This window comes from Vicugna pacos, chromosome 4 (genome assembly GCF_048564905.1).
Source record: "Vicugna pacos chromosome 4, VicPac4, whole genome shotgun sequence".
Taxonomy (NCBI): Eukaryota; Metazoa; Chordata; class Mammalia; order Artiodactyla; family Camelidae; genus Vicugna; species Vicugna pacos.
In genome coordinates this window covers 311,024-323,457 of record NC_132990.1, presented here as the reverse complement: position 1 = coordinate 323,457, position 12,434 = coordinate 311,024, and the positions used below count along the sequence as shown (strand labels likewise).

Below are 12,434 nucleotides of genomic sequence, written 5' to 3'. Positions count from 1 at the left end.
GAAAAAACTAAAATTAGGCCCAACTCCAAATGACTCCTGAAGAAATCAATCCAGCGATGCTAACTTATGCTTCCTGAAACGCCAATAGTACCATCTCCAAACCCATTTAAAAACGTCAAGAGTGAGAGATTCCACACCAACACTGGTGCCGCCTTCACGCTTTATAGAAAGCCTGCACAGGAGAGAATCCCCGGCACCACGAAGATGCTGAACCGAAGCCGTTTGCGGAAAACGCAGGCGAGAGAGGCAAACAACATGATGATTTTGGGGTCCAGCAAACACACAGCTGCGAAACGCTTCCCACACCACGGCCGCCGGGGCCAGCATCTGAAGGACTTCGCGGCTTCACAATCAGACATCAAGGGAGGGCCGTGAAGCCAGCACCCAGGGGTGGGGTGGGGCGGTTCCTGACATGGGGGTCCCCGCCAACCGGGGTCCTATGCTCCACTCCCACCCACCCCATCTCGCGCTCAGCGAGGGCCCACCGGGAAGCGCCGCGAGCAACGCCGCAGCACGAGCGGCCCGGCCCCGCCCAAGGCCCCGGCGCGCGGATGGCGGGACAGCCCGCCCGGAGTCGGGGTCGCGGCCAGGCCCGGGGTTAGGGTCGCGGGGACGGGGCCGACGCCGCAGCTGCGCCAGCCGAGGCCGGGCGGGGGTCTGCGCAGGCGGGCGCGGCCGGCACGCGGAGCGCGGACACTCACCACTCGACGCCGTGGGAGCCCTCGCCAAGGTGGCAGGTTGCTGCAGCGCGGCCCCCTGACGAACACCTGCCCGCGGAGCACCTCGGGGCGCGCGCCCGCCCCCGCCGCCATGTCGTCTCCTGGGCCGCCGCAGCCGCCGCCGCCGCCGCGCTGGGCACCAAGCTCCGCGGCTGTCGCCCGGCCAGCGCCGCGCCTCCCGGTGGCGCCGCGCCGCTTCCGCTGCAGCCGCCGCCGCTGCTGCCGGAGGGAGCAGGACGGGCCCCGCTCGGGAGGTCCGGCGGAGCCGCCGTCCGCTCGACCAATGGCAGCCTGTCTGCCAGCCTGACCCTTCGGCGGGCGGAGGGAGGGGCGTGGCCGAGGAGGGCGCCGGGGCGTGGCCGGGCAGCGCACGCGCATGGATTGATTGTACCAAGTATGCCACAGTGATGAGGGATGTTGAGGGTAGGAGAGTATATATGTGTGGGTGGGAGGGTTATGTGCGAAATCTGTATTTTCTGCTCATTTCTGCTGTGATCCTGAAACTGCTCTAAAAAAATAAAGTCTATTAAAAGAAACTTGAAAAAAAAAGCGTAGGTACTCCAGATCCTTGGCCCTGACTAGAGGACTAGGGAGGGTGTGCCTGCAGGCCCCGAATCCTTGGGCTTGCTAGCAACAGATTCCTTTAGTTTTCTTTCATCTGGAAACATGTTCATTTTACTTCATTACTGGAGGATAGTCCTACTAGATATACAATCTGCAGTTGAGTTTTTTTAGCACTTGAAGAAAAATGTTGTGCCATCTCCTTGTGAGCTGTATTATTTCATACGAGATATCTTCTGTCATCTAAATTGCTGTATTCCCTCTATCTCCTGTGGGCAATGCTTTCAAGATCTTTCTGTCTTTAGTTTTTATCAATTTAATTATGATGTCTTAGTGTGGACTTCTTAGGATTTACTTGATAGCAGTTTAGCTTCTTGAATCTGCACACTTATATCTTTTGCTAAAAATGGGAAGTTTTCTGCTATTACATCTTTAAATATTTTTTCAATCCCACTGTTTCTTTCTGGGACTCTGATAACATAAATGTTAGCTTTTTTGCCCTTGTCCTGGAGGTTCTTATTTTCCCCCCAGGCTGTCTACTCTCTTGTTGTTCAGATTTGCTAAGTTCTATTGACCTGTTCTCAATTCTCGATTCCATTTTCTGTCATATCTACCATACCACTGACTTTATCCAATGAGTTTCAAAATTTCTATTTTAAAGCTCTGTAATTTTCATCCTATTATTTGTATAACTTCTGCTTTTTGTTAAAATCTTGTACTGTTTCCTTTGTTTCAAGAGAACTTGTAATTGCTTGAAGCATTTTCACAATTGTTGCTTTAATATCCCATCTCAGTATTGGTGTCAGTTGACTGTCTTTACTAATTTGTGATTTCCTGGTTCTTGGTACAGTGGTTAATTTTCCATTGTATCCTGAACTGGTGCTGCTGGGCTCAGCAGGATTTCTTTCTGTTCCATCCTGGGAGGAATGAGCCTGTATGGGCTGCCTTTTGATAGTTTCGGAGCCAGGAAATACTGGGCCACTTTCTTCTGTAGGATGGGGGAATGTAAGAAGCACTGTCACTATGCTGTCCTTCTAGTCACAAGGTCCATTCTCCTCTTCCTAGGAGTATGAGCTGCACTTACCAATTACTTAGGTATGCATAGAGAAAAATGGTTGAGAGTATAGTGGAGAAACCTGTCTAACACCATCTTTTCTGAGTGACCAGGGTTAGCATCACCAGGAATAAATCATGTTGGTATCATGTACCCCTTGATATGGTACAATCATGACACTTCATTTCTGTGGTATTCTTCCTAAAATTCCATGATGTGAGTCTACTGAGAAAACTTCAGACAATCCTAAATTGAAGAGCATTCAACAAAATACCTGTAAAAGACAGACTGTGAAACTATCACAGATTGGAGGAGACTAAAGACATATGATGACTAAATGCAGTGTCAGATTCTCGATTGGATCCTAGATCAGAAAAAAAGGACAACATTGGAAAACCTGAATATAATATACATTTTCTAGCAGTGATGTCCTAATATTAATTTCTTACCTTTAATAAGGGTAACATGATTATGTAAGATGTTAGTATTAGGAGAAAAAAATGAAGTTATCAGTTTCCACTGGCATTCTACTGTAAATAGTAGACTTCATTTACTTATGTATTTATTATTGTTATGGGCTTGTGAGATTCTCTTTTTATTTCCCTTCCCAGTGGTTTAAGGCATTAGTGTACTTAGTTTGGTGGTAAAATTGTCCCAGATTTGGCCAGTGGGAGGGAATCCCTTCAAACTCACTCTGTCTTTCTGGATCCGGAATCATCTCAGACTTACCCTATCCTAACCCTGGAAGCAGCCAGTAATCCAAGAAGCCAGGGTTTCCACTAGTGGGAAACGGCATTAGAGGCTAAAATCTGGATGCTAGATGTGCTCACTGCTACTGGAGCATTCTTGCTTCTTGGTCTTTTCAGCAGACAGAGGTAGAAAATGCATGTGTGTATACATACATATGCATACAAATATGTACACAAGTATGCATGGACACATAAACATATACAGACACACAGTACAAATCTTATGAATCTGAAGTTCACACCAATACTTCCAAATCCTGCTCATCCTTATGGGATTCTTCCTTGCTTTGTCCCATTCCACATTTGTATGACTTTCCTTCCATGGTGACAATCCTGGCTCCCAACAACACAGACACATGAATTCATTTGCTCAATCCTAAAATGCATAAAAATAGTTTCAAAACTGCTTTACCATCCTGCTATGAGAAACAAATCTACTGAAGAGTGTAGGATTTGTTTGTAATTCTTACACGTACATACATCCTCAGTCTGCCCAAGGCTGAGGATACAAAGACTATGTTCATTATTTTTCCTTCTTTCTTACACAAGTAACAAACTACATGCTTTTAGCACTTTGCTTTTTTCACTTAACAGCATTCCCTCCATAATGTTTCATTAGTATTTTCTTCCTCAGTCTTTTTCTCAGATGTATTTTACTCCATTGTGTGTATGCTCCAGCGTATACAGTTTTCTGTACTTGAACATCAAGCAGTTTTCAGTATTTTGCAAATATAAATAATGCTGTGAAAAATAACCATGTGCATGTGGGTATCCATAAAACTGCAAGTGATTTTTCAGGATAGATTCTTAGATGTGTGCTTGCTGTGTCAATAGATATGTGTATACAGTTTAAAAATTGCCAAATTCTCCTCTAAAAGGTCTCTACCATTCTGCATTCCCAACAACAATGTATGAAAATGCTTGTTGCCTCATATCCTCACTAATACAGTGTACTGACAGGCTTTTGAGTTTTTGTCAAGGTGATGAGTGAGAAATGGTATCCCAGTACAGTTGTAATTTTCCTTTCTCTTATCATCAGTGAAGCTGAATATCTTTTCATTAGTTTATACCTCTTTTGGTAAACTGATCATGTCTTTTGTCCATTGTTCTATAGGACATCTGGTATCTTCCCCTTGATTTTTAATACTTCTTATAAAGTGGGTATATTAACCCTTCAACTTGGAAAGAAGCTGATTTATATGTTGATATACTTTCCTTCCAATTACTTGTCTTTTGGTATCACTTATGGTATTTTTCACCATGTAAATTTAAAAAAAATTTTGTACACTAAACTTTATTAATTTTTTATTGCCTCTAGATTTTAAGCCAGCAAAGTATCTGGACCTGGGGAAAATTATCTTGTAGAGACCATTCAGTGCCCAAGGTAAGGGGACACAGCCAAGTCACAGATTGGGTATTTACAAGGCTCTGGAGATTACAGAAAGTGAGAAACTATGGTCTAGAACAAAATATACAGTGATTCTCTCTTGTCTCCCTAGAGGTTGAATACCTTGGGGTTCTTGACAGATGAGCGAATGAGGTACACAACTAGGTGTGCAAGTTTGTAAAGAAGCAGTTTATTAAAACAAAAGTCCATACAGAGGATTGCTGCTAAGAAAGTAAATGATAGACCAACTGTCTAATAAACACTGAAAGAAAAAGCAAAATTTTTTTTCTCTATTTCAGGAAAGCAGAACATTTCCTAGTGATTTCTGCCATCTTCACACTCACAGGGAAAGGAAAGGCAATGTCAGAATAGCTCTTGTGCCAGGAGGTAATGGCCAGACTTGGTCCTCCGATGTCTCTGGAGGTGAGACTTCTGGCTAAAGCCGCGGCCGCACTCCCGGCACACGTATGGCTTCTCTCCCGAATGGGTCCGCTGGTGTCTGATCAGGGCTGACTTGAAGCCAAAGCCACGTCCACACTCTTCACACACACATGGCTTTTCTCCTGAGTATGTCCTCTGGTCAGAAGTGAGGTGGGTCTTCTGACCAAGTCTTTGCTCACATGCTTTATACACCTCAGCCTCCTCTCCTGAGTGTGTCCTCTGGTGTCTGGTGAGGAGTGACTTGAAGCCAAAAGTACGTCCACACTCAGAGCACAGGTAAGGCCTCGCCCCTGTGTGCGTCCTCTGATGTCTGATGAGGGTGACCTTCTGACCAAAGCCACGCCCACACTCAGGGCACACATAAGGCTTCTCCCCTGTGTGTGTCCTCTGGTGGCCCATGAGGGAGACTTTCTGGCTAAAGCCACGCCCACACTCAGAGCACAGGTAAGGCTTCTCCCCAGTGTGTGTCCTCTGGTGTCTGATGAGGGTGACCTTCTGGCAAAACCTGTGCCCACACTCAGCACAGACATAAGGCTTCTCCCCAGAGTGTGTGACCTGATGACTGATGAGCAGTGACTGTTGCCTGAAGCCACGCCCACACTCCAGGCACAGGAAGGGCCTCTCACCTGAATGTGAGCTACGGTGTTGGAGGAGTGATGCCTTCTGGCAAAAGCCTCTTCCACACTCTGGACACACAAAGGGCTTCTCCTCCAAGTGTGTCCTCTGGTGTAGGATGAGGGCAATCTTCTGGCGAAAGCTTCGCCCACACTCCTGACATAAAAAGGGTCTCTCCCCAGAGTGTATCCTCTTATGGTTCGTTAGGGAGGACGTGTACCTGAAGTGCCGCCCACACTCCCTGCACGTGTAGGGCTTCTCCCCTGAGTGTTTCCTCTGGTGTATGGTTAGAGAGGACTTCCGGCCAAAGCCTTGTCCACACTCTTGACAACTATATGGCTTCTCCCCTGTGTGGGTTCTTTGGTGCTTGATGAGGTCTGACCTCTGGCAGAAGCTTCTGCCACATTCAGGACACACATGATGCTTCGGGAGAGTAACGAGGCTTGACTCCAGGCTAAGTCCTAGTCTGAATTTTTCACATATGACTGCTCCAGATTCTGAGATGTCTGCCTCTGTCAACACTGTGTCTGCCTCCTCAGGGCACATGCCCCGCTCTATTCCTCCACCACTGTTGCATTCCTGGTCTACTGTCTGACCTTGAGATGGGATTAAGAATGCTCTCGAAGTCCTGCTCAGCTGCAGCCTCCCAAATACAGTGCCAGAGCTTTCTCTCTCACCATCTTCTGCTTTGTCATTCAAGCAGCTTGGAGCTTCGAAGAAGAAGTGGCTTGCTGCACATGCATCTGGGAAGATCTGAGGGCAGTGACTGCATAGAACATGTTGACTGAGGAACTCTGGACTGGAAAAAGTCAACGGGCAGGAGAGACAGGACTGGAATTCTGTTCTTGGTTCTGCTGGAGAAAAAGTCTAAATCAGATTCACCACAGGTACCTTGTGGACGGTAACATTTGTCCAGCAGTCACTCCTCAGATGCTCACAGAACAAAGATTTTCAGCAGACGTACCTTCCATCCCATGGTGACACGTTAATGCATATCCTTTTATAACACATCAAACCCACAAGTGAGCCAGCTCTAAATATCAGCCTGGCTTAAACATTTCAAGAAAGCATCGCAGGCAGCTCTAGCCCTGTAAATCATCGCCATTACAGTTACACATTTCCCCAGCAAAATTATCTTACAAGCCACAGTCATTAACACTGAGGCAAACAATATCAATAAACATATGCTTTTCTTGAGAGTTAAAACTACGTAACTTCCTACAAATTTCTTTGGGGACTGTTCCTGCAAGAAAGACTTAAGTCAAAAAAGGGAGTCTCTCCACCTAGAGGCCCCAAGATGAAGGCAGTAGGGAGGACAGGTTAGAGACCAACGTGGGAACTGAACTGAAGGTGCTTCCTCTCCTAAACAAGGGTTTCCTAGAGGGTTACGTGCTGGGTTCTCTCTCATGGTGTGTGGACTTGGCAGTGAAACACAGAGACATAGTCTAGGCCTGCAACTCCTTAAAGGATTCTGGCTCTTGGTGACCCCAATCAGTTCTAGACCTGCTTTTCCCAGTGTTTCAAAAACTGTTGTAAAAGGAAATTCTTCCACCTAAAATAGCTCAGGGAGATATCAAACTTGTTTGCCTTGTTCCATTTCACTTATTTCTGTCCACCTGAAGCTGCTGGAAAATACCATGAACCTTAAATAAACTCAGTACACTAGGCTTTCCAGACTCACCCGATACTTTCTTCACCAACCAAAACAGAGATGTATTTTATGAACTACCAACAACATGGGTCAGCAAACTACAGCCAGCCGTTTTGCAGATGAAGGTCTACTGGACCACAGCCACACTCAGTCTTTACGTAGTGTCCATGGCAGCTTTCACACACAATGGCAAAGTTGAGTACTTGCAACAAAGAACACAAAGGCCACAAAGCCTAAAATATTTACTATGTGAACCTTTACAGATTACTGATTCCACCTGGTCTCAGATGCTAGCTTTCAATACTGACAAGAACAGCCACCATGCAATCCCTTCCTAACACTTCAACCCCCTACGTTTCCTCCTCAGTGAACTGCTTATTAAACGTAGCTCCCTTCCCCTCTCCACTCTCTGTATGGGTGTGCCTGTGTTGCTACATCTAGAGGTTCCTGTGAAATGGCCTTGGTAAGTATTCATAAGTGCTGACCCTACTGGACTTCCACTGTGAAAGTGAACATCCCTTCAGTCTTGGTGTGCAGTTCCAGCCATCAGGCACCCACCATGGTTGCTTTCTCATCAGCCAGTGTACTCTAGTGTAGCTCAGTGAACTATCAGTTTATTTTGTGGAGTTAGGCTGTCCACATTTTCAAAACTCACGGGCAGGTATGTAAGGTTCCGGCCCCCAGCTTCCAATAAATACATTGTTGTAATTCTGGAGTTCTGACAGCTGAGCTTGCAGTACTGCACTATTGTCTACTTGTCTGGGATTTGATGGGGAGAGAAAGGCAGCCACTGCCTTCTCCTTGGCTTGTTTGTGTTCCTGCTGGGTCACAAAGTGGTAAACTGCGTATCGTTGTAGGTGTGCCATTCAGAGTCTTCTGTGTTCAATGTGGTGGCTGATTCAGAAACAGTTAATGCTGCTCTTCTGGGAGTCACACCCTCTAAGAAGAGCACTGAGCATCATTTTTGTGCCTAACTAGTAATGTGTCAAATTTTAACTAAAAATGACAAGAATTACAATGTCCACTTTGGGAAACCCTAATCCTTAACATGGTTTTAAACATACAGAAGTTGCTCAATAAAAGGAGAAATAAAAAATAAAATTTTATCAAGGTAATGCTTTTCAGTTAATCATAAAAATTTACATGACGTATTCAAATTACTCAGTTTATAAACTATTTTACAATCTACAGCTGCTCTTGTGCCAACTGATTTTTCAGACCAGTAATTAATTCAGTAATTGGACATGAACTCAAATGTTCCAAAAGAAACTTTAGAAAAAGAAAATCATGTCTAATGGCTCCTTAAAGAAATTTTTCCTTCTGCAGCTGCAACTGTGAGGAAAAAAAGTACAGCAATGAGTTAAATGAATGGCCGTAGACACTGAATTGATTACCAGAGAAGAAAGAATGCTGTGCATTCCCTGCTTTTAAACAATTTAAAGAATTTTGAAACTTCAACCAAACATGTATAAAGAAGACATTTTCAGCATTAATCAGAATTAATCCCTGGAAATTGAACATTTTTCATAATATATTGTCTCAGTGATTTTTAGACAATAAAAAATAAATGTTATACAAAACATTACTAGCGAGGGAAGGGGGTGGGAAGGGATAAATTGGAAGTTTGAGATTTGCAGATACTATCTACTATATATAAAATAGATAAACAACAAGTTTCTACTGGATAGCACAGGGAACTATATTCAATATCTTGAAGAAGAATATGAAAACAAGTATATGTATGTACATGTATGACTGAAACATTAAGCTATACACCAGAAATTGACACAACACTGTAAACTGACTATACTCCAATTAAAAAAAATATATTAGCATATGTGAGTTACTTTTATGTACCAACTTTACTGGCCACAGGATGCCCAAACGTTTAGCCAAATATGATTCTGGGTATTTCTCTGAGGATGCTTTTGGAAGACTTTAGCATTTAAATGGAAAGACTAAGTAAAGCAGGTTGCTCTTCCTAATGTGGGTGGCCCTCATCCAATCAGTTGAAGGCCTGAATACTGTGAAAGACTGACCCTCTCCCAAATAAGAGGGAACACTTCCACCCTACCTTCAAGCTGTGACAGGAGAGGGTGAGGATAGGGGAGGGGGATGGGACTTGTTTGTTTGTTCTTCCTATCAACATTGAACTAAAACATTAATTTTTCCAGGCTGCTGAGTCTGCTAGCCTTTGGACTGGAACTATACCATAGGCTCTCCTAAGTCTTCTTCTTGTCGACCATGGATCTCGGGGCTTCTCAGCCTCCATGAACATATGAGCCAATTCTTTATAATACACCTCACATTCTTGTCTGTGTGTGTGTATATACGTATACATCCTATTGGTTCTGTTACCCAATAACCATAATGCTGATTTTGATACCAAGAAGTGGGATGCTGCTATAATAAATATCTAAAATTGTGGAGTGGCTTTGGAACTAGGTGGTGGAGGCTGTTATGAGTTTTGAGGTGCATACTAGAAAAAGCCTAACTTTACAAAAAGGGACAGTTGCTAAAAATATAGATATTAACTGTGATTTTGGTGAGAACTCAAAGGAGGAGAGTTGGACGGAAAGCTTCCATCTTATTAGAGGGTACATAAATATGAAGTGACTAGTATCCAACAGTATGCATTTTCTAATGTTGAGCTTTGCATATGTAAAATAAATTCCACTGGGCACATGGCGTGTAATTATTTTTAAACAAGGTTAGATTCAGTTTGGAATGTTTTTATAACTTGTATAGGTTTGTAGATCTACTACCAACTTAATTACTTTCATAAATACAGTATTTCTCAGTTTGTTCTATCCTGTGTCAGCAGTTTTTTCCAAAAATTTATCCATTTCATAGAAGGTGTTCAATCTGTTAGTATAAACTTGTTCATGATATCCTTAGTATTTTTTTAAAGTCTGAAGTGTACTGGTAACTTCTGTCTCATTCCTGATTGATTATTAATGTCTTCTTTCTCTTTTTCTTGATTAGTCTACGTAGCAATATATAATTCCGTTGATTTTTTCAGACAATCAGCATTTGGCTTAGCACATCTTTCTGTTGCTATATTTCATAGATTCCTGCTCTTATTTTCATTATTCCCTTCCTTTTACTCACTTTGTATTTATTTTGCTCCTCTTTTTCTAGCTTCTTAAGGCAAAACCTTAACTCACTGATCACAGACCTTTCTTCTCTCCCACTGTAAGCACTCACAGCTATAGCTATCCCTCTAAGCTCTGCTTTAGCTGCATCTCACAAATTTTTATTTTGCTAAAGTGAATTTGAAAACATTTAGGTCGTGGTTTGTAAAACTTGATATTGGTAAGATGTAATTTCTCCCCCAAGTTATATATAGGCACACTAAAATCTCAATAATAAACATGGCCCACATTTTCTTTTCTTCTTTTTTTGTTAAATGAGAAGCTGATCCTAAAATTTAAGTGGAAATTCAGAGGGCCTAGACTATACAAAGCAATCTTGAAAAAGAAAACAAACGAAGAGAACTTACACTACCTGACTTCAAGGCTTCCTGTGATCCTGCAGTAATACAGACAGTGTGGTCTGGTTTAAGGACAGACACATTAATCAAAGGAACAGAACAGAAAGTGTGAACAGAAAACAGACCCATACATAGGCCATCACTGAATTTTCAACGAAGCAATCCAATGAGGGAAAGGAAAGACTTTTCAACAAATGGTGCTAGAACCACTCTGTATCCATACGAAAAAGAAAAACATTGATTCCTGCCTCAGACTGTACACAAAAGTTAATTCAAGATGGATCATAGATCAAAATATAAAAGCTAAAACCATACAGCACTTAAGAGACAAGACAGATTATTTTCATAACAATAAGAATTTAAAAAGAGAAGGAAATCAGACTTCCTCAATGTTAAACATCTCATCAAAAGTTATGTTAAGAAAAGGAACAGAAAAGTTTCAGATAGAGAGGATATTTGCAAAATGTACAAATGACAATGGACTGGTATCCAGGATTAATAAAGAATTCATAAAACTGAATTTTAAAAAATACAAAAGATCTGAATGTATTCACAAAGTAAGTTATAGTAAACATATATAAATATGATTAAAAAGCACACAGAATTGTTCCACATCAGTAACAATCAGGGAGATGGAAACACACATGAAATAACACTACACATCCAACACCAGAGATACAATGAAAACTGTCAGGGAGGATGTGAGGTGACAGGAACCCTCATACATTTGTTGTTCATGGAAATGAGAAACTGTACAATCACTTTGGGAAAGGTCTAGTCATTTCTTATAAAACTACACATACAGTTACCCTATGACCCGGTGTACTGGGTTGACTATTATCCCACCAAAATTAACGTTGACTTGGAACATATGAATGTGGCCTTATATTTAAATACAGTCTGCAGATGTAATCAAGTTAACATGAGGTTATACCGGATTAGGGTGAACTGTAATTCATTGACTGGTATCCATACAAGGAGAGGGAGATTTGGATACAGAGATACAGAGAAGGAAGAAGGCTATGTGACTACAGGGGCAGGTTGGAGTGATGCAGCTACAAGCCAAAGGTTGACAGCAACCACCAGAAGCTAGAAGAAAGGCAAAGAACAGCTTGGCCTTTAGAACCTCCTTGCAAACAGGTTGATTTTGAACTGGGATAGAATAAATTTCTTTGTTTTAAGCCTCTCAGTTTGTGGTAAATTGTTACATCAACCGAAGGAAACTCATATACCCAGCACATACCCTACGTATTTATCCAAAGAAAACAAAACAAAGGTTTACCAAAAACAAACAAAAAATTAGCATAAGAATGTTGACAGCAGCATTTACAAACTGACTAAACACTGGAAGCTATCAAGGTGTCTATCAAACAGAATGGATAAACAGTTCTATATTCATATGACAGAATGCTATTTAGTATTAAACAAAGAACAGAATACTGATGTATGCAACAATGTGCTTAAAAGCTATACTGAGTGAAAGAAACCTTACATAAAAAAGTATTATTATATGATTCCATTTATGAAAAATTGTACAGCAGGCAAAACTAATCTACTGTGAAATAAAATCAAAACACTGGTAACTCCGATAAAGGCAAGAGTTTACAGGGATGAGCCCCAAGGGTAATGATCTGTATTTTGATAAAGTTTGGGTTATCGAGTTATATCCATTGTTTGAATTCAGAGACTACTACATTTAAGATTTTGTATTTCCTGTAAGTAAACCCCACCTTTAAAGAAAAAATAATCAACTTTCAGTAATGA

General features: G+C 42.2%; 1 protein-coding gene across 4 annotated transcripts in view; it reads right to left on the bottom strand.

Moving 5' to 3' along the window:
• Window positions 1-4,640: 4,640 nt before the first annotated feature.
• Window positions 4,641-12,434, bottom strand: part of LOC140695934 (uncharacterized) — a 107,919-nt gene continuing 100,125 nt past the window's right edge. For 3 of the 4 annotated variants that reach the window (XM_072959043.1, XM_072959041.1, XM_072959042.1), the window contains one exon: window positions 4,641-6,380. In XM_072959043.1, coding sequence (XP_072815144.1) covers window positions 4,834-6,380 — 1,547 coding nt within the window. In that variant the 3' untranslated portion in view covers window positions 4,641-4,833. The remainder of the gene's footprint in view (window positions 6,381-12,434) is intronic. The other variant, XM_072959040.1, reaches the window with a different exon arrangement.